The sequence below is a fragment of the Serpula lacrymans genome (genome assembly GCF_000218685.1).
Source record: "Serpula lacrymans var. lacrymans S7.9 unplaced genomic scaffold SERLAscaffold_4, whole genome shotgun sequence".
Classification (NCBI taxonomy): domain Eukaryota; kingdom Fungi; phylum Basidiomycota; class Agaricomycetes; order Boletales; family Serpulaceae; genus Serpula; species Serpula lacrymans.
Genome location: NW_006763293.1, coordinates 608,091 through 629,090, shown reverse-complemented (window position 1 = coordinate 629,090; position 21,000 = coordinate 608,091). Strand labels below are relative to the sequence as shown.

Below are 21,000 nucleotides of genomic sequence, written 5' to 3'. Positions count from 1 at the left end.
GGCAGGCGCGCCAGCCGTGGTAGAAGCCAGACTTTCATCTTTGGATGCCTCTGGGGCATCAGGTTCAGGAGTGACGGCAACTACAGGTGTAGGAATATGTGGTTCCTCTGAGGTTATTGGTGCTGCAGCAAGAACTGCAGGCGCTACTGAAGGCTCAGGGTCTTGCAGTTTCGCGGGAGTATGCGTAGATGGTTCATCGCCGTTCTCTGAGACAAGCGGGGCTGACAGCTCAGACTTGGGTGTCTCAGAAAGGCTTTCAGCATCTTCCCCCGAAGTTACCGTAGTTTCTGCATTGTCAACAGGCTGAGCTAATGGAACTATAGACATCGGCACTGTGGGAGCGGATTCTGGCTCGTGCTCTGATGTGGATGATGGAGTTTCTTTGGTAGACGAGGTGGGTTCTTCAACTGGAACCTGGGAGAGAGAAGAGCCAGCCAATTTCAGTATATATGGAGCTTACTCGTGTCTGGGAACATCACCTTATCTTTCGTCGCGTCGCTTTCACCAGTACTATTTTCAGAAGCTGCCCCTAGACCCAAACCTGCTGCAATATACTGCACAGCAGAACTTGTCCCACCTCGCATGGTACCAACTACTTGTGCAGCTGTTTCGGAATAAGTCCCAGATTCCGTAGCTTGTTCGAGCTCCTCGTCCAAAAAGGGGTAACTTCCTGGCAGAGTACATGTCGTTTCTTTAGTTACATCGTTGTCAGTTGTAACCGAAGTCACTGGTTCTGCCACATTGCCAGTCGATCTGACTGACGACGCCGGTTCAACGTTGCCAGCGTCTGTAGACGCCTGGGGCGATGCTTCTGGCGGTATGACGGTGCCATTTGAACCCGACTCTGTGGAACCTGGAACTTGGGGCAACTTTTCCTCAACCATGACAAGGGTTGCTTCGTGCGTAACCTGTGGGACAGATGGCTCTTCACTGATATCTGCGGAGTCTTTTCCTTGAGTGGGGTCCAGAACCTGCGGTGGTAACACGACTGGCGGTGCTTCAAGAGTAGGTGGTTCCGGTTTCTGAGGAGCGGTGTATACGTTGTTGCGGTTCCCGGAAGAGTCTGCTTCGATTGGATGGTCGCTGTGTGTGACCCAATTACCATCAACTATGAATTTGTAGACGATTTTCTCTCCCCAGGGAATTCTAACCTTTCCTTGAAAAGAGGAAGGATCTTTGGTCAAATGAATTGAAGATGACCACTTTTAAGTTGTATGGAGCAGGTTAATATTCGCAATGGCGCAACTTTGGATGGAGCGGTACGTACCTGGTCAAAAGTGCCCGTGACGATGACGTCCGTTGCATCCATCCCAGGCCTTTTATGACCAGAAAGATTAGCACAAATACTTGACACTTCTGAGCCTAGACCATCGTACCATTCAAAATTAACCTCGTGCAAGTCGTCCATTGCAATTGATGCACCTGGAGAAAACAGAAGACAACGTTGTGACTGTTATCAGTGTAATAGATTTACAACAGGTAACAGCAAAGACTTTTGACAAGAACGACGGGAAGCGAAGAGCCGATTCAAGTTGACAGCCACTATGGTTCTATTGTCAACATGTGTATATGGAGTAATGCACTCCACTTCCTGGTAATTCATTGCCTGTCAGCGCACAGTAAGTAATCTAAGACCAGTATAATTCACGACGACATGATATGGTGGTTGTAGTACAGTATGCCAAAGGTCCCCACCATGTCAGTGATAAGTAGTCTGGACTGTAAATGATGCTAGCAACTTCGACATGTGTGCAGTTTCTGCATAGGTGAAATGAATACTATACGATCAATAGGCACCACCGTCAGCACCATCAGCTCCAACACCCCGCAGCGCGACTTTCCGACTTCTGCTTTTACGAGCACGAGTCAAAGATGCACCCTTGTCTTCTGGAGGTATGAATCCTAGCATATTCTTCTTTGCCGCACCTCCTGCATACACTTCGCTGCTGGACGCATCTCCAGGGGCACCATCATCATGTTCCACCCCGCCTGGACTTGGGGGCATGTACTTCTGCGTAACATTATCAGCGTAGACAATAGGAATAGGCGACTCGTATGCAACAATGTCCAGACGTCGACAATAATGTTGCACAGCAGCATAGAAAGCAGTCCTACGAGTATTTCGTAATCCCCAGTCCCTATAGGTAGGAAGAAATTAGCACAGTTACAATGATGTTGAGATTCTTGGGCTTACTGCCATGTCCTATAAACAATGAGGAAAGCAAATAAAAATGATCAGTTAGCTGTCGCTTCCACCTTAAAGAAACGTACGAGTTATGAGGGATAGTGATCGTGATTTCTAAATGTCTTTGAAAATCGATCTTCTGTAATGTAATCGAGGTGGTTGGCTGGAACCATCGATTTTCCTCCGTTGCTAGCCACTCGTTTAAATACTTCTCGAGGGCATCCAGCTTTTCAAAGGATGTGCGCCAAGCAATTTGCATTGTCAACGCTTCGGTCATTTTCTGTGTCAATCTGGTAAGATTCTGCTACCTGTTCATAAGCCTAAAGTCCAGACTTACGTCACTTCTTCGCATATTCGTACTAAAACGATTTCTGTCAGTAAATATGCAGGTAGGATACATATCAACTTACATGAATTTTGTGAATAAAAGGCTGTTAAAATAATACGTCTCTGTACCATCCGATCTAGTAAATACGGTCTTGATCGACAAAAGTTGTATAAGAATACGATCAAACAAATCATTGAACAACCCTTACCGCAAATAAACCCATTTTCTTCACAACAAGATTGTCGGCTGTTTACACTAAGCAACAAGCACTGGGAGTGAATTTGAAAGCCTCACTGTCAATGAGAATCCGATCGCCCGTATCAAAGGGACTGTCGAAGAGGGTTAGAAGACAAGTGAGAACTGCATAACAACGGAAAACACGTACTGGGTAACAAATAAAAACATGATAGCATCAAATACATTGCTGGCCGAATTTTTGAAGATAAAGCTAGCGGCGATTCCAAGTGAGTAGACACTTGTTAATGACTGGTCAACATTGACACCAAAAACACTCAAGGATATGAAGAACAAGATGATAAACGCAAATAATAGTAGTATAGTATTGAGCGTCTTCAACGCGACGCCGACGTCACGCATACTGCGCGAAAGAAATCTTCTTTCTTTGTACACCTTAACCAGAGTAGATTTGATTTCGGCACGCGAAATATCACCGTTGTCGTCCTTGTCAAAAACGCGAAACGCTTCCTTGGCTTCATCATGTGAAGCAAAAGCAGGATTGAAATCAGAAGTGATAAGATAAGATCGTCTACGATCTTTGAAGGTCTTGTATATGGCCTTGGCTAAACGCTTGGGTAAACAGATAAGTTTAGACCACAATAAATCGTCGACAGCGTAAAGCTTTACCTTTGCTTCGTGTGCCGAATTTACGCTAAAAGTTAATCCACCAAGTTCATCGTTCCCACCCTTGATACCTCTTGCATCGTGCAACACCGCCGTCTTTATCGCCCTCGCTGCCTGCATAAATGCTGCCTCAGACTCTTCATGTGGATCAAATGATCTTCTCCGACCTGGCGTTGGGGGATACTTGTGTGGTGAGTCTTTATCCTTTGGCGAGTGTAACGCAGGAGGGGTGCGAGTGGCAGAGGGTAGTTCCGACATTGGAGTTCCAACTGTAGACTCGTTGAGGTTATGATATACCCTTGTTGTAGGCTTCTTATGTTTTCCTTTTGCCTTCTTTCCCTTAGTTCCCTCGTCATCCCCATCATCATCCCCATCTCGACCTCGAGATGCATCGGGACTATCCGCACGTAATCGACTATTTAAGAGATTGAAATGTTCTTTTTCGCTGAAAGGTGAAGGGAAACCAAAAGAGGAAAACATTTGACTGTGACCGCCACCCGACCTGTGGTGGTGGCGACTCGTTGCTTTAGGGCGGTAGTTGCGAAGCTTCTCGATAGCATGAAGTGCTTTTTTCACCTCTTCAATACGCTCTTTGAAGGCGGTACGATGAAAAGCAAAGGCTATATGCCGAAAGGAGCGGTCAGAGAAAATTTGATATATGATTTGAACAAACTAACCTATGGCATGAGACAACATTCTTTGAGCACAGATCACTAGAGATAGGAAAAATAAGAATTCTATGGCTTCAGCGACCTGACCAGCGATTATATGTCATTTGAACTTCAAGGTACACGAGATCATCATCATCACACTCACTCGGTCAGTGTACCCAGCTGGACTGCTAAGTGAACGATTGGTATCGTACAAGTGGAATATATTCGCAAACAAGATGATCCAGCTTGCCCAGGCACTTGCAGCGTATAGTAATGGTTTGAAGGTATCCTTGATGGAGTCATATAATTCCATGCGTGATTTAATTCTTTCGGACACATGACCCCAGGAGATTGAAATGAAGATACGCGTAAGAACGGGTATGATGTCCACGATCATAGCTAGGTACCAGGAGATGACGACGTTGGCGGCCGCCCAGAAAAGCCATGCTTCAACGTTGTCTTTGACATACCGCCGGTGATTAGTTGGGTGAGGCTTGTACCAGAAGAAATGTACGAGGAGGGCAGGTGCCACTAGGATACCCGCAAGAAAGGTGGATCCAATAAGCGATGAAAAAAGAACAGTGAGGACCCTATGATGTTGAAGTCAGATACGGTATATATTCAGACAATCAGCATATATGCGCCCTTTTGGGTTCTAACGAGATTCGGAAGGGAGCAGAAACACTGGTAAAGGTTAGTGACTGACCTTGCGATACCCCATCCCCTTGGCTTGAGTTTCACGCCCATTTGTTTCTCAAAATTAGCTTCTTGCTCCACCAAATCCTCTTCACCACTCCAGTCAAAGTCATCTCCATCTTCTTCCTCGTCATCGGTTCCAGCTACAGAGGACGTTCGTGACTCGAGTTTCGGTGGACTATTGAAGTAACTTGGTGCTGGTTCATCGTTTATGTCGTCGGGGTAGTGTACAGTTGGTTTTTGGTTCGAAGATTTGTTATTTTCAGCGTCTAATTGGCGAGAACGCCGCTTTTCATTATAATCCCCATTAGGTGTTTGGCTCTTCTCGATATCAGTCATGAGATTAACCTGCGAACGGTATGCGGGAGTGTCCTGAGGAGAAGACTCGAGGACAACCTGGGATGTGCTGGTGACGGTTCGGTAAGGAGGGGAAGGTAAATGACGAACAAAATCTTCGTTTGCCGTAAAAACGGGGTCTTGAGGTCCAAGGCGAGGCGGAGGTTGGAGCCGGTCCTTCATGTTTGGAGATATCAGATTTTTCGATGCTTTCCCAGCTGGTGCTCTTCCACGTGCTGCTGTCAGATTGTGGACGATATCATAGGAAATAGCCCGAGTGTACGTGAGACCAGAACAGGATTTTTAGACGACGGAGGCGGATAAGAAGAGTCACATCACTTACCACTGGCAGCTGTCAATCGCTCCACAATAACTTCGAAATTCAGGATATCACCGAATTCTAGGTACAAAGACAGAATTGACAGGAACGCAAAACAATAGGTAGAAAAACAGGTTATGCAATCACTGATGATTCAGATGATTCAGATCATAGTGGACTAATAATGCAAGTGGCGTTTCGGCTGGAAGACAAGCAAAGCAAACATATGTGGACCGTAGGATAAGACTTTAGTGGATATCAGTCCATGCATCACGATTAATTATGTCTAATTTAATATAGACCTTTTTCTCCCCTGGATTTTCATTCTGCGGATTATGTTTGTAGCTCTAGGGCTCAGATCTTAGAGCGTGACCGCCGCGTGTCTATGAAGTCTCGACCAATTAGACTTGTATAAAGTCGATCAACTGTCTCCATACATTCTGAACGTCGAAACAGTGGATGGGGAGGAGTCTGGGTAAAGCTTGGCTTTTATATGCCATTTTCGCAAGAGCCCAACAAGAGACTAGTCACGAATAGAAAAATTGGTTCTTCGTCAAATTCGCTTCATTGTCAAGACAACCACTATAGAAGAAAACTGACATTAGCGTCCACGATGGATTCTGCACAAAAAGGAGGGTAGCTGAAGGAGAATCGGTGGGTTTTCCAGCAGGCAATAAGTAACTTTTCTCAAAGTCAGCAACATGTACATCAATCATGTATAGCTTGAGCTCCATGCACGTAGGGATCCGCATACCCTACCGACACGAAGAGTCAGATATTGGAAAGCCAAGCAGTCATGTATGTACTTACGATGAGTTCCGAATAACATCATCATCGCCGCATCAGCACGCTGCTTGCCGTCGAGGCGGGGATCGCGAGCTTTTTCAGAAACCAATCGGAACTCTGAATTAGTAAGACCATCTTCGTCGGGGGTCTCAGGACACTCCACTGCGCCGGGAGACCTATCTTCTCCGGATGGTGCTGGAGCTTCCCCCATTGCTCCATAAGCAGGGTACACCTCAAATTTGTATCCCTCCCCAAAAGACTGTCCTGCCGGTTGTATTGCTTGAGAGGGAAAGGTACCAGTCATACTCTGGACATGCTGGACTACCTGAAAAGAATGTGCACGCGCAGCCACATCACTGTATCCATCAGGCACGAAGAATATCTCGGTAACCAACTCAGATATTAGTCGCGCGAACCTCTGCACCCGAGTAGTAGCAGATGTGCTATTATCCCGTATGAATTGCTGCAACTTGCAATGCGCATTGATAACCATGGCGAGAGAAGATAAAGCTGGCATCTCTAAGTCGGCACGCACATCCATGGCAAAGAAGGGAGCGAGAGGTTCGTTCGGCGGCGAGTTCGAACAAAGACGGTCACCAGATGCAGTCCACCATGTCCAAGTTACCTCGGATGCCGGCGGAAAATACTGCCCCTTGACGAAAAAGCGCCGATTCTTCGCGATCCCTAGCGCCAGACCATCCGGGAGCAGCGCATGAGGATGAAGGATGATTAAGTCCCACTGCGGTCTGCAAAAAGGTGCCTTCGATACCTGTAGACAATTCGTTAGAGCCATTATTATAGACAAAGTAAGAACATACGTCTAGAGGCCGTATGACACCTTCGGCCGGAAAGATATGTTCCGCCCACTTTTCGTTGGACTTCCGTAAAGCATCGAGCATGGCGATTGCATCACTTTCAGCCGGAACAAAGCAATAAGTTCCATAAAGATCCCATTGAGTATGAAGATTGGCCTCCACTGGAAATAAGAAGTATTCGTCAAATGATGGAAACTGTTGCTCAGTGGACTCACAGAGAATTGCATTGGCGGAGCTATCCAAAAGGAATCGGTTTATGGAGGGAGGGTGGAGACGCTGCTGGGAAAGATAATCCTCCTGGAACAGGACTTCAAACATTGCGTATATGTAGAACATGAATACTCACCACCTCCCTCTTTCGCGTCGCGTTGTGACGAACGGCGTTGATTATGTGGGCAGCCTGCAGATCGGCAACTGCAGAGCCCGTCAAGAAAGACCGTTGATCGCAGGCAAGAAGGCGGTGTCGAAGAGACTTGTCAACTCTAGATTCTGGAGACCATTCGCTGTCCGTTTGTGCTGTTTCAGACGGTGGTGCGAGTGCTCGAACCCAGGCCTCATGCCCGGGTCCGATATGTGGGTTTGGAGGTAACTTCTTGGCAAGCGGTATGACCACACGGAATTGCTCTGCGTCGTTATCGAGTTCAACACGAGACATGATGTTATTAGACAGTCAGATTGTGAATGATATCACGTGGAAGAGTGAAAAAGCGTTAGGATTTATCGACAATGGACAAGACGGATAAGGAGATAAAACCAGTAACATCAATCACTGGCAGCCGAGCAAGAACTTGAACTTTGCAGGTTCAAAGACGGGATTGGGAACACTTTGGAATTGACAGGGAAGCAGAACAAAGTGGAAAGGGGGGAAATAGCTACTGTCGAAGACGACGCTGAACGACGGAGTCTAGAAATCATGTGCAAAGTTCAAATTGTTGAGGTATGCAGCATTCCATCCGACTCCCCAGCTCATCATTCCATCGTATCCGACATACTCAATAATCACTATGGCCAGTACCGCCGGTCCCTTGGATCCTAAAGCCGTGAAGCAAATGGAGAAGATCATCGAGAAAGAAGGCAAGGGTGAGGAGAAGGACTTCCAACATGCGCTGAAAGACTTGCATGCTACCGAGAAATCTGAATCTAAAGCGAGCAAGGTGAGACCTACCGTCTTTCCCGCTCACTTGCTCAGCGCTGAGGCCGCTAATTTGCTCGATTTCACTCCAGGCAGCTTACAAGGCGGAGAAGACCCTGAAAAAAACGGAGAAAAAGGAGCAAAGTGCCATGAAGTCACTGCAGAAAGCGACGCACGCCCATGATATGGCTGTTACGAATCTACATAGTGCACAAACCGATGCGCAGGTAACTTTGCTACATACACTTTTCAAGTTATCACTGCTCAACAGGCTTTATTAGGTCAAACAGCAGCAGGACGTGAAGCTTAAACAAGCTCTCGAGGCCAAGGTCACTCGCGTCAATGAGATATCTAAACAGAAGGAAATACATAATGTCTGTTATTCAATTTTCATATACGAGTCCGTCTTCTTTATAACTTGCTATAACTTAGCACGAGCGAGAAAGTAGACTATCTCAAATTCACGAGAGGCCGAACCAGGCGGTTGGGACCAGTCTTGGTATTCCAGCACCTAATGCAAGTGACGTTCCGGGTGCTCACTGAACAGATAACAAACCCATATGGACCGTAGAACTTTGGTAGATAGCCCTCCATTCATCACGATTGATTATTTCTGTGGACCTTTTTTCTCCTGGACTTTCATTCTACCTATTCATTTTTGTAGCTCTACATACACACGCATGTATCCCAAATGTATACATTGTTCCAAGCCAGCTGGTGTATTTCCTTAAACTACTGTATACGAATACCGATTTGTTTATCATTAATATGTGTGTATCATCGTCATATGCATATCACACTTCCCGTTCTAAAGGTTAACTCTATGCGCAAATAGACACACGAAGTAATGCAATACCAGCGGGAGTGAGAGTCTTCGTACCACCATGAGATATCCGGTAGTTAGAAATGTTCTTGAAATGCGTCGACTTCGTGATGAAAATGGCTCTCTCCGACCTCGCGGAAGTTGATGACCATGCGTGCTCCTGCTATCACCACCGATGCCATAACGAAAGCCTCAGAAATTTCCATATATATTGACTACACCAAACACAATCAGAGTCAAAGCCGCGTGAAATGCGTCAGGATGAGACCCCTAGACGCCAAGAGCGTTCACTCACCGGGAGGCTAAGCCACAAAGCCGTTTCGATGGCACACGCCGATACGACGCTAATGATGGGGTTCAAGGCTTTAGGACTTTCACCGAGAAGATAAGCAAGATACGCACAGGAGGAAATAGAAGATACTATGTTTCACGAGTATCTTCATCAACGAGTTAGCTTCCCATTTCCCCACGATTTGTCGCATGTTTTGCATGTGGGTGATACCTGCGCGTAGTGCAAGAGCAAAAAGCATAAACTCGAAGGACAGGATCGGGATGTATATGGCCGTGATACTTCCCCCGAGCCGTGATTCAGCACACATCTTCCAAGGAAGACCCGGTATGGGCTCAGACGTGGCTGCGGATAACGAATGTCAGTAAAATAACGCACGTACATGTGTGACAGATATGAACGCGTGGACTTACGTATGGTAGGACCTCCAGAACGGAGGTTTATTGCCAGAAGTGTGGCAGTGGCAGCAAGCTGTACCAGAAAGCCTGCAAACATTGCCAATAGAAGACGGTTCGAACGCCGATACATGGCATATATGCGTAATTGCAAACTACCTTACGAACATCGAGGCATTTTATAGGGTCTAAAATGAACGAGAAAGAGGACAAACCTTGTAAAGACCAGTGGACTACGCAGCTACCCCATGCTTGAAACTGAAATGCTTTTAAGCCTGGTCACATATGGGGTAAGTAATTAGATATAGCATTATATCACAGACCACTTACAACTGTACAGTTTTCAGAAACAACGAACTCTTGATTAAACCATAAACGTTTCATGAGAAAGAAGAGCGACATACAACTGTTTCATTCTTTAGTATATGTGACTGCTAAAATAGATGGATCATTACTAACTGCACTGGAAAAGGAAGTGCTGACAAGAACTGTAAGGTGGATCGCATCAGCTCCAATCAAATCCATAAACGACCTATCATACAAACAGCACTAGCACTTTCGATGGTCGATATTGAGGTGAGTGGCTTGATGGATCCAGGGAGCCCACAAACTTACATGAGAATGGTATCACCCATGTATCTAGACTAGTGTCGAGTAAGGTTTGAGTAAGAAAGCAATTGCAGAGGTCGTGATACCGTACTGTAAGATAGAAAAACGTCATGAGAGACCACTGCTTTTTCTACATATGCACTTTAGAAACAGCTTGCAGAAGTTGCACCTATTGTTTAAGTACGACGTACCCACACCAAGTCCACCTTAACAAATAAAAAGGCAATAGAGATTCAATTTGAGATGAGGGTTGTTGGCCAGAAGCACGTACCTCCCTCCGAAAAGTAAGCGCTGTTACGAGTTAGAACAATGTAAGGTGGAATTATAGCCCACTAATTTTGATTTGGAATCGTACCATGATCATATACGGCGACGACGGCGACTGCAACTGAACCACGAAGAGAAATAGTCAATAAAGTCACTATTTTCAATTTGAACATGATTTAAAGGCCCACGCTGGCAATATCTAGTCGCCTGTAGAGAATTTAAGCTATCCATGAGCAACTGGGCCATGGTTAAATTAGGTATAAAGAATCGAGAAGTACAGCTGATCTAGAGGGGGATCGAACCAAGATCTTTCGGGGAGTCGGCAATAAATATCGTTTTGGGTGAGAGTATACCAATAGAGACGTGCCTCAGGTTGTAAGTATTGAGATGGTATCAGAAGGGATGGATCAGGGTATCTGTCCTCGCCATCAGTGTTGATGCATTTCCGAATCGATCCTATTTAATCACACCACCAGGCTGATGACATTGACTTTCAGTGAGAAAACCTGTCACATACGACCGTGGCACTTGCCTTGGCTTGAGTGATGATGTGGACATGATATCCCGAATCAAAGCTGTCCCACTGCAACTTACTATAGCTACTTTCATCTGATGATTGGGTATTGGCGCCTCGACATGTTGCTAGTGAGAGTTCCCGGAATATGTATACAAGCAACTCGCATCAGAAGAGGTAACAGGGAAGGCAGAATCCTCGCCTACCATGGGGGGCCTAAAGCCGAACACGCATTGACGTGTTAGTTATGGAGCTGCTGGGTTACTTTACCATCACTGGCAAGGAACTAGCGACACAGCACCGAGTGATACGTCAATGACAGCTAAGCGCCGAGGGACGACATGTCAGGTTTTCACAGGTAATGCGCACTTTCCCTCTCCCGTTGCATGGCTTGCATTCGAAATCGTATAAGCTCATCATGATATTTCGGGAGGCAAAGAGGAGGGTACACTTTAAAAGCCTGTACTGAATCCTTACGTTTTCTACATATTACCTGATTTGTAGAATTTACATAAGCAGAGCAGTTTTCCTTCTCCGCTGGTCCCGTCCTCGTCCTCGCTGCTGTTCTCAACGCCGCAGAGAAACCTTTCCGTCGTCATTGCTGTCGTCGTCGCCATCGATATTCCCAATACCACTTGGCGGACTCTTAAAATTTGACCGTCATGAATAAAAACCCATTTGTACCGCAACCCAGCTACAATCCTCCCCAACCTCCTCTCCCCCCAGGACCACCACCAACGGCTCCTCCAGATTACTCCGCCTATTGGGCAGCTGCAGTAGCACAGCAGCAACAAGCTACTGTCGCATACAACCCACAATGGAGTGCACCGCAACCCCCACAGCATCCTCGACCTTCCCCCGAACAGAGTGCTTTGTATGCAAACTATGGCTACGGGGGACAGCAAAATCTTCATTGGCAACAAAGGCAAAATCAGCCTGTACAACAGCAACACTATCAGCCTCCTCCACCCGTCGTGCAACCTCCACCCCCTCCCCCGCAGCCACAGTACAACCCGTATCAGCCCTCAGTGACCTACCAGCAGCCTTATGTTCCCCAAGCACCCCAGCCTATGGTTTCGCAGCCTGGATATCAGCCACCACCTCAACAGCACCAGATGCCACCACCTCAACAGTTTTACCCGCAACAGCAACAGCAGCAACAGCAACCCCAACAGCCGCGACACAATCATAACCTACATCACACTCCCCCACAGCACTTACCTCCGGCAAAGCGCCAGCGGTTCGATGGGCCTAATCACAATCAACATCAAAATCAACGGAGTCAGCTAGGGCCCCCACCACCCCAACCTCAATTTCAACCCCCTCCGGCACCCCAGAATGGTCCCTCAGCGATGGGTATGTATGGGCAAGGGCAAATGCAAGGTCAGGGACGTGGCGGTGCACCAGGAGTGAACCAGGTACCTCTTGGTGGTGGAAGAGGTGGCGGGGGCGGACGGGGCGGAAATGTGGCCAGCGGACGGGGCGGAAGGGGAGCGGGAATGGGAGGTAACAGAGGGGGTATGGGGCCCAGTAGAGGTGGTAGGGGTGGCAGCATGTTTATGAATAATGGCGGTGGAAGAGGGGGAATGCAAGCAGGAGCTTCACTGCGAGGCCATGGATCAAGGGGAGGCTTTGGAAATAATAAAGATTTTCATAACCGCAGAGGTGGGTCGTTCAATGCTGGTGGACATCATCAAGGAACTTCTACCTTCCGCGGCCGCGGACAAGGTCATGCATCGGGACGAGGAAGGCACGATGGAGGGAGTACTGTGTTTGGAACCAGAGATGGCGCCGCAGCTTCCAGCTTTGGAAGCAGTGGTAAGAAAGATGAGAACAGACGCACACTCACAGACTTTAAGATTGTGGGCCTTGAAATGCCTGACCTGGGTTGGACTTGGGGGACGTTGTCCTCAAAACCGTCACGTGTCAAGGCAGAGGTAAAGGAAGTGGCTTCTGATCTTCCCAACGCTTCCAATATCAGCGTCAAAAATGAAGTCACAGAGGTGGACGTGGCATCTCGTTCGGATACTGCTGATAAAGCAGGTAGTGCAGATCCTGCCGCAGGTGCAGCGAATGGTGTAGAAGTTGATGCGGTTGGTGTGGAATCCGCATCTTCTTTTGTTACGCCTCCACCATCCCGGATTCGCATTTATTTCCATACGCCTGTGTCTCCTGATGATTCTCATCCCATTCCTCATAACAGTTCATTCTCTCTTGGTACTCCTATGGATTCGCGCAAAGGCAAGCGGAAGAAATTGGAGGACGATGATGGAGACCTTGAGGAAGGTCGGGAGCGTCCTCCCCCTCCTCAGATGGGTAGCGGGTTAAGCGATACTGCTAGCATTGATATGGATGGCATCGGAAGGGGGAGTGTCGCTCCTAGTGTTGCAGAAACCGTCAGTGAGGGTGATTGGCTGATGGCTGCTATAGCGGAAGACGACGGCGAGGCTGATGCCGAAGGTGAAGAAGATACGGACATATTACATGTGAGCGAGGTTGAGAATGCTCACGACTCCAATGTCGATGTTTCGATGAACCAGAACGATGATGGTAAGTCTTTTGACCGTCTCGATCTGCTCCCGGTGATTGCTTTGCCTCCTGTATGGGAGGAGCTTCATCTTACGGCTGTATCCATTCACCCAACTAATTGTGGTTTTACGCAAGGTACTCGTGCTGTTGATATGGACGAGCATGATCATACCACAGATTCGATTGATGACCCACGCAGCCGGTCTAATGCACTGCATACTGAGGATCATGATCATGTGGAAGTCGGGCAATCTGAGGTTACAGTGCCTTATACTCTTGGTGTTGAACCGTTATCCCCCGCCGTTGCTGACAAGCAGGGCGAAGGGACTGCTGCCGTTGTTCCCTCAGAGGAGGAAGAAGTCATTATCATCACTGGTGGTGTCGAGACACAGCTAGTTGACAATAACATTGTGCATTCTGGTTCTTCTACCGTTGTTGCTGACTTGACTTCTATCGCGTCGTCTTCTGCGTCATCGCTTTCTACTTCTACTTCCACACCTGTTACTTCATCCAATGTGCCTCATGGTGGAAAACAGTCTGCTGACGATGTTGGCTACTCTGAATCGCAGGTTGCCCATCAGTCCCCTTCAGGATCCAAACCGCTGGTACCTTCTGCATCTATTGCCTCTACAGTTGCCGATACGGAAACCCAGGAGGGCCACAACCCTACTCAAGAAGGATCGTCTACGCAACCTGATGAATCCGATGACAAAGGAGATGGTCCAGAAGAAGCGGATTCTATGGAGCAAGAACATTTACCTGAACCTCCTGCATCCCCTGCATCGAACACGCTACTTTCTACTTCTTCAAGTTCAACGTATGGTGATCCCTCTCAGTCTCAATCCATCGCCATAACGAAGAGTGGCAAGACCCCGTCGGCCAATCGTCTTTCAATATCTTATGCAGCCGGCAGTAGGCGGCTTGTTGTGGATGCGGAAGTAGTCGATCATCTCAAGGTTTTCCGGTCTGACGGCCGTATTGAAGTTCATATATCCGTCGAAAAGGACGATGCTGATGGATTGAAAGGCATCCTGGTATTTGATTACATTGTGCACAAAGTATACGTTCTTATAATTTTTCCCTATAGATTGAGGGTCTTTCCGACACCACTAAGTCATATCTTCCTTTACAAACACTCTCTGATGCCTCGGAATCGGATAAAACTATTCCTACGTTCTCGAAGGCTGCAATACCTTCTAAAATAAGTCTTACCGTCCATCTTGACACAGATCGTCCATTATCCGAACCGAAATGGGTTAAATCTGGGGATGTTCAAGAATGGCTAAAGAGTATGTTTGGACGGATGTTCTGGGTTGCCGGAGACGCCGCTGATGGCTGGGAGAAAAAAATTGAAGTCGTTGATCCTGATCCGGTTCGCATCACTTGACATTGAGTTTCTTTTACAACTCACTCAGTTTTTCTTTTTCTCATTTAGGCACCCACCATCTGGACTGTTCTTGATGGCTGGGCCGTCAATTCGCCAGTTGGCCTTCAAACCGAACGCCAGCGATTCCTCAAAACACATATGACAGAGACTGACAACCTCCTTGAAATTCTACTACGGTTGGTCCGAGGAGAACGGGCTACTCCCTTTTCACAGTCTGCTCCTACTATCTCTGCTCCGAGTGTTTCAGGTCCTCTTCTTTCAGCGCTCTCCCAAGGGTCTGCCCACGGCGCTCAGCAAACGCATGTTTCGCTTGCAGTTCTTGCCATGTTCCGTATGTGCGTGGACTATGCTGAGAAAGCATCGGGGCAGAAAGGAAAGGTGGAAGCTGAAGAAAAAATGAGCGAGATTGTTCGATGTTTGCCCTCGCATCTCATATACAAGAGTCTCGATGGTATATTTAAAGAGTGGCGCGTGGAGAAAAAAGGAGGAAGATAAATGGTATCACAGCTCATATTCTTCATTCTTCATTCAAATTTTGTGCTCTTGTTCAGCATCAGTAGATATGTCGCAATTCTTATATATAAGCACAGACAGCATTTTACTAGTCTCCTATTGCTCTTAGGCATATTATTCAGAAGAAACATAATCAAGCATTTTCTGAAGACACTACATAATCACGTGAGGTGATGGATGTGATATCCCCGATGCTAAATCCGATACGCCTAGACGCGTCACCAGACGTGCGTGTAGCAATATCATTCCTCTGAAGGAAGGTTGTCAATCAAGCATATTACCACCATGGTATGTCTTTTCATCTTCTGTGTAAGGAGTCTTTAGTGGTTACTAAAGCGCCGAACAGTTCAGAAACACTTACGATTCAGATAACACAGTCTTCTCGCCACAAGGGCGTCTTCATCAGGTCGAATATGCACTTGAAGCCGTCAAGCAGGGGTCAGCTGCTGTTGGTCTGCGATCCAAAACACACTCTATTCTTCTGGCTTTAAAGGTATGCTAAGTTGGTTGTCAAGTTTTATAAGCTGTACTGAGTAGCTCTATAGCGTTCCACCGGAGAGCTAGCATCCTACCAACAAAAGATGTACCGTATAGACGATCACATCGGAATCGCTATCGCAGGTCTGACATCTGACGCTAGAGTGCTAAGGTGCGCTCATTCCTTGCTCGCGTGCTCAATACTTACGCTGACAATCTACTCGCCGATAGTAACTTTATGCGCCAACAGGCGATGTCTTCCCGCATGGCCTTCAACCGACCTATGCCTGTAAACCGTTTGGTGTCATCCATAGCTGATAGTGGGTCCTAGTTCTATGGATGCAGAGTTGTGTAATAATAACGATTTATCCTCAGAGGCTCAAGTCAACACTCAAGAGTACGGTCGCCGGCCATATGGTGTCGGTTTCCTGGTTATCGGGCAAGACCAAACAGGACCCCATCTCTACGAGTTCTCCCCTTCAGGAAATTCGTATGAATACTATGCCATGTCGATCGGAGCCCGAAGCCAAAGTGCAAAGACTTATCTGGAGAAACACTATGAAAGTTTTCCTGATTGTATGTTTTACTTCTGCGTGTCTATTTTCATCTGCCTAACCTTTCCCGACTTCCCAAGGCTCACTCGAGGATCTCATTCGACACGGTTTGCATGCACTACGAGAGACGCTTCAGCAGGACAAAGATTTGAGCATCAAAAACACGTCTATAGGCATTATTGGGCCCTCAGGCGAACACGAGAAGGGTATCTCGCCTGCTGGGAATTTCCGTATTTTGGATGGACAAAGCGTTGATGTCTACTTGAAAACAATGGTGCCCAAAGACATGTCAGAAGGAGCAGTGCTTACAAGAGCTGCGCTGGCAGGATTATCCGGAATTGTACCCACAATTGTTACAGACGAAGATGTACAAATGGCTGAATAGATGTGCTAATAGGAATTTGAACTTGATGTAATACAGCGGACATTCAAGAATATTGATATCAGGATATATGAGTCTGACCCACGGGGAATTCTAACAGTGGTTTCACTGGATAGTGATGAGATGATAAGTTTATCAATTCTTGCGTGTAACTACATTCTAATGAGTGGTGACTGATGTAAGTTTGAGATGCTGTAAAAACTAGTTAGATGAAGATGTATTCTAGGGCTTCGCTTTTTGTACGGTTGCTCTTCTCCACGCTTGTGCTGCCACACCGGGTCTGCGGAGCGATATCAACAGATGAACCATCGTGCTGAGTAACGCAACGCTACCAGCCTGGTGGGCCGCAGCAATCGGAACGGGGACCAAGTACAATAAAGTTGATAATCCAAGCAGCACTTGGAGATTCACCATCGCAAATGCTGCCGTCAGAGATACGCGTGCCAGTGGTGGCAACGCCGCACGTAAGGCTGGACGGCGAGCTTGAAAGTAGAGCCAGGTTGTGCTGAAGTATGTGGTTATTGCCTAGCCTTGATCGTTAGCCACCCAGTCTACTAATTTGGAAGAGCGAATGCCTTACAAGTACTCTATGGTCGAACTGGACAGTTGTTGGGTTCTCGAAAATGTTTCTCCACCATACGTCGGATCCGTCAGGGTTCTTGGCATATGCGAATGAGAAGAGTTCGTCCGTAGGGGGGACAAGACGTCCTCCCATCAATGGGAATTCGTTGTACACAAGACCAGCATCTAGACCCGCGACAAAGGCACCTACAATTTGGAGGTAGGCAACAAGCAATCAAAGCGAGCCAACAGAGATGCCTACCTGAAAGGGCCGTCAGAAAGACCAGGGTCGTCAATGCCTTTGATTGCCTAGAGAATCTCTTCACTACTGGGTTTGATAGCACATCCTGCCACAGCATTGTTCTAGATCCGCTCCATATCCCTGATTTAGCATGCTTCCAATCCTTCAGAGCAGCCAATCCTGTCCCGAGCATGCCAGCATAGAGAACGAGAGCGGTTCCCAGATGAGCTGCCAAGCGGTACTGCGACACTCGTGGTACTGCGCCGGGAGTGTCCATTAGGGAGTCTTCTAAACCAGATTTAACCATGTACCATCCGAGAAAGCCTTGAGCACCAAGTAACACTGCCATGCCAGTGAGGTTCGCAGGCATTGAAGTGGAAAGTCTCTTGCGAAAGGCAAAGTACGCAAGGGGTAAGACAAAGGTTATCCCTATCACACGACCAAGAATGCGATGGCCCCATTCCATGTAGAAAATGTTTTTGAATTCCTCTAGTGTAATTGAGTGGTTCATCCTGGATAAACGACAGCTTAGATACCATAGATGTAGGTAGAAACATCACTCACAGTTTAAATTCGGGGGTACCCTTATATTTGTCGAATTCCACATTCCATGCTTCCGTGGACAAAGGAGGCATGACACCCGTGATAGGACGCCATTCGGTTATGCTCAGACCAGATTCTGTGAGACGCGTAACGCCTCCTACAACGATGACGGCGAAAACCAGAGTAGACGAAAAGAGAAGCCACCGAGCTACTGAAGGCGGGGCCAGGACTGGAAGTGTCGCATCTGCTGTAGCAGAGTGAGTACCGTTAGATGAGAAAAAACGCGATTCGAGTGGGCGGGCGATGACAGCCTTCTGTTGAGCAAGTGCGGAGTAACATCGCGATGAGAATGATGAGGATTTCGACAATAAAGCACTAGACTGAAGTAAATTTCGTATCGTTCCAGATGCGCTTTTCACGCTAGGCCCATGGGAGGTGCCAATGTGAAAAGCTCTTGTACAGTTGTTTCCAGTGCTCAACACACACGAGTGTCTCTGGCGTATTGCAGCTCCCAGAAAAGTCTTGAGCATTTGGAGATGTCCAGCAGCCAATACCAATTGCAAGTGACTGTAGATTCTGAAATGAAGGATATATGTTTGGAAGCCTTGACTAGAAAACGGACTGAGAGTCGGAACACTCGGAAAGATAGCGTCGGTATGTCCATATGCAGTATGTGTGAGCACGTGACAGGGGCGCCTCGCGTCGGCATTTCCCAAAACGGACTTGCGTGGTTAGTCAGGGCTTGCTCCAAGTTTCGAGTGTACTCACTTTGCGTTTACCACTACCATGTTTGCATTGACAAGAAGACTGGCACCATCTCTTGCTACACGTACATTCTCTCCACGCTACCTATCAACACCCTCACGACAGCTCTCCGAAGGCGAGCAAAGCATACATGACAAGCTGACCGACCGCTTTTCTCCATCAGAGTTGCTGGTGCAAGACGTTTCAGGTCCGTTATGTCGTACTCGTCATAGCTTTAGGATTTTTTGCAAACAAATGCGTCTCAGGAGGATGTGGCACATTTTACGCCATTACAATTGCGAGCAAAGCGTTCCAGGGTCTACCAACCGTAAAGCAACACCGCTTGGTCACTCAAATCCTAAAGGAGGAGATAGAAGGGATCCACGGTCTTCAAGTGAGCAATCCTGGCAGTGATCGATTTCCTAATACTTGTTCACTTATTACAATCTATCAGATAAAGACCATTCAGTCGTAGTGTATATGTCTATCTCATCATGTCTGCATGAGCTGGGACAAGGTATGTCTAACTTTGACTGGTTGTTTGGTGTCGTGATTCATAATGATATCAAAGATATTTGTCCATAGAGCACAGCATATTTTCTGATATTCCTTTCATATCAAGGTCCGATCTGTCCAAGTGGCATGTCTAAACTTGCAAATGATGAATATCTAATTGGTCCTTCTACATTTCCCCATACTTGTGGTCTTGGTGAAGCTATGATATGCAGCACTGTGAATACATTCTTTTGGTGCACCGCCCGAGCTTATGTTTCCCTCGCTCTCTCCACCCAACGTTCCGGATTACCCCTCCGTCCCTCTCGTGCGCAAAACGTGAAAACCCAGGAAGGAGAGAATCAATTGTGCACAGGTCCGGTTCCTAAATGCCGTTTCGACAGCATGAGAAGTGAGATAGCTTCGCGGGAATATACATCGCGATTTGGGTCATCTTTAATCTATCAAGTGATCTTGTAAGCACTGCTATCAGTAAAAATAGAGTCTCGGTGACCTCTGTCCAGCTGAATTTCTTCTTTAGTAGAGCGAAAAAACGTTTGTCTGCCTGAAAGTAATAGTTTGTTGACGAGCGAAAAGCTCGTCAAATGGGATCACCCTACCTTGCGCCTTTTTTTGAAGCAAAACAGGATATCTGTTGTCTCTGTGGCTAGATCGGACAATGTTTGTACCAGAAGAGGAAAGGCGGGCTCAAAGTATACACAATCAGCGGCTAAAATCAGATCTGGCATAGGTAGGTCCGAAGGTAAAGGATCCCCCCTATGCAGGATAAGGTCATACGTATCAAGGAAAGGAAAGTGCACGGACCAGTTTAATTCCGACACGGATACTGAGGACTGCAGCTGGTTTATCTTCACGTTGCAACGCATGATATCTAACAGAGGGCTGGAGCGGGTGTCGTTTCTAAGTCTTGGAAGAGATAAGGAGAGCTGAGAAGAGGAACAAACGCTTGGTCCGTAATCCAGACCTTGCCTTCAAGGACACCGGCAACTAATCCGACGAGGCCAGTTCCGCTGCCTAATTCAAGGATTGTCTTTCCAGCAATATATTGGCGGCCTCGCAGTGCTAAATAATTCGCAAGCACCTAGTTTGTTGTAAAAAGCGGATTCGTGTGAGAGCCAGTGCAGAAGAAAGAGCACGAACTTCGCCAGCTGGCCATGCGATTCCACCGCATCCGGGGGAAGCGTCTACCTTGAGTGCGATGGTGATCTCGTGGTCGTTTTGCTGAGTCGTATCTGAGAAAGAAAGGTGCAGCGTTTGATCGAAGATGGATCTGGGTTGCGCGGGAACTACAGGATCAGCTTCAAGTTCTCCATGGGTGCCTCCAAAGGTATCATGATCATCGTTCCTCAAATGTCTAAGGGGATCAAGCGCGTCAAGGGCCTCATCTTGTGCAATTTCATTCAAGGTCGGATAGCTAGGTATGTCGTTCGCAGGTGCACCCATTGGCGGTAAGAAATGTCTGTGGGATATGTGAAGGAGTTGATCAAGCTGTATCTGAGACAGGCTTTTTCACAGCCACATTGGTATATTGGTCCAAGTCACACGGTC

At 47.2% G+C, this 21,000-nt stretch overlaps 10 protein-coding genes across 10 annotated transcripts; 4 read left to right on the top strand and 6 right to left on the bottom strand.

The window, feature by feature from the left end:
* Positions 1-279: 279 nt before the first annotated feature.
* On the bottom strand, positions 280-940 carry SERLADRAFT_460305 (uncharacterized protein; the record flags this gene model as incomplete). Its single annotated transcript, XM_007315272.1, has 2 exons — positions 280-414; positions 480-940. Coding segments are annotated over 2 exons (540 nt in total), but the record flags the coding sequence as incomplete, so codon positions are not given.
* A 682-nt stretch (positions 941-1,622) lies between these two features.
* On the bottom strand, positions 1,623-5,242 carry SERLADRAFT_360076 (uncharacterized protein; the record flags this gene model as incomplete). The annotated part of the gene is made up of 12 exons (XM_007315271.1): positions 1,623-2,138; positions 2,195-2,203; positions 2,272-2,465; positions 2,523-2,544; positions 2,596-2,663; positions 2,722-2,759; positions 2,808-2,842; positions 2,899-3,320; positions 3,378-3,994; positions 4,052-4,127; positions 4,191-4,617; positions 4,734-5,242. 12 exons carry the CDS (start codon positions 5,240-5,242, stop codon positions 1,787-1,789), a joined length of 2,769 nt encoding a protein of 922 aa, XP_007315333.1.
* Positions 5,243-6,086: 844 nt separating this feature from the next.
* Positions 6,087-7,634, bottom strand: SERLADRAFT_435007 (uncharacterized protein; the record flags this gene model as incomplete). The annotated part of the gene is made up of 5 exons (XM_007315270.1): positions 6,087-6,133; positions 6,189-6,933; positions 6,983-7,140; positions 7,195-7,276; positions 7,326-7,634. The coding sequence occupies 5 exons, from the start codon at positions 7,632-7,634 to the stop codon at positions 6,087-6,089; spliced, it is 1,341 nt and encodes a 446-aa protein (XP_007315332.1).
* Positions 7,635-7,983: 349 nt separating this feature from the next.
* On the top strand, positions 7,984-8,654 carry SERLADRAFT_406403 (uncharacterized protein; the record flags this gene model as incomplete). The annotated part of the gene is made up of 4 exons (XM_007315269.1): positions 7,984-8,133; positions 8,204-8,338; positions 8,393-8,485; positions 8,544-8,654. 4 exons carry the CDS (start codon positions 7,984-7,986, stop codon positions 8,652-8,654), a joined length of 489 nt encoding a protein of 162 aa, XP_007315331.1.
* Positions 8,655-9,011: 357 nt separating this feature from the next.
* Positions 9,012-10,740, bottom strand: SERLADRAFT_406402 (uncharacterized protein; the record flags this gene model as incomplete). Its single annotated transcript, XM_007315268.1, has 11 exons — positions 9,012-9,149; positions 9,230-9,305; positions 9,337-9,568; positions 9,637-9,777; positions 9,834-9,893; positions 9,949-9,950; positions 10,234-10,262; positions 10,419-10,433; positions 10,499-10,518; positions 10,583-10,615; positions 10,683-10,740. The coding sequence occupies 11 exons, from the start codon at positions 10,738-10,740 to the stop codon at positions 9,012-9,014; spliced, it is 804 nt and encodes a 267-aa protein (XP_007315330.1).
* A 2,633-nt stretch (positions 10,741-13,373) lies between these two features.
* SERLADRAFT_460293 (uncharacterized protein) lies at positions 13,374-15,590 on the top strand (the record flags this gene model as incomplete). Its single annotated transcript, XM_007315267.1, has 4 exons — positions 13,374-13,558; positions 13,673-14,571; positions 14,625-14,909; positions 14,973-15,590. 4 exons carry the CDS (start codon positions 13,426-13,428, stop codon positions 15,417-15,419), a joined length of 1,764 nt encoding a protein of 587 aa, XP_007315329.1.
* A 50-nt stretch (positions 15,591-15,640) lies between these two features.
* On the top strand, positions 15,641-16,923 carry SERLADRAFT_460292 (uncharacterized protein; the record flags this gene model as incomplete). The annotated part of the gene is made up of 6 exons (XM_007315266.1): positions 15,641-15,725; positions 15,784-15,930; positions 15,983-16,086; positions 16,146-16,234; positions 16,290-16,490; positions 16,549-16,923. 6 exons carry the CDS (start codon positions 15,723-15,725, stop codon positions 16,851-16,853), a joined length of 849 nt encoding a protein of 282 aa, XP_007315328.1.
* A 34-nt stretch (positions 16,924-16,957) lies between these two features.
* On the bottom strand, positions 16,958-18,802 carry SERLADRAFT_460287 (uncharacterized protein; the record flags this gene model as incomplete). The annotated part of the gene is made up of 4 exons (XM_007315265.1): positions 16,958-17,375; positions 17,431-17,618; positions 17,674-18,164; positions 18,217-18,802. The coding sequence occupies 4 exons, from the start codon at positions 18,723-18,725 to the stop codon at positions 17,073-17,075; spliced, it is 1,491 nt and encodes a 496-aa protein (XP_007315327.1).
* A 275-nt stretch (positions 18,803-19,077) lies between these two features.
* Positions 19,078-19,336, top strand: SERLADRAFT_340847 (uncharacterized protein; the record flags this gene model as incomplete). Its single annotated transcript, XM_007315264.1, has 2 exons — positions 19,078-19,147; positions 19,206-19,336. Coding segments are annotated over 2 exons (201 nt in total), but the record flags the coding sequence as incomplete, so codon positions are not given.
* Positions 19,337-19,435: 99 nt separating this feature from the next.
* SERLADRAFT_460279 (uncharacterized protein) lies at positions 19,436-20,948 on the bottom strand (the record flags this gene model as incomplete). Its single annotated transcript, XM_007315263.1, has 7 exons — positions 19,436-19,892; positions 19,946-19,996; positions 20,052-20,208; positions 20,257-20,334; positions 20,397-20,533; positions 20,593-20,896; positions 20,920-20,948. The coding sequence occupies 6 exons, from the start codon at positions 20,893-20,895 to the stop codon at positions 19,794-19,796; spliced, it is 825 nt and encodes a 274-aa protein (XP_007315325.1).
* Between the last annotated feature and the right edge of the window lie 52 nt (positions 20,949-21,000).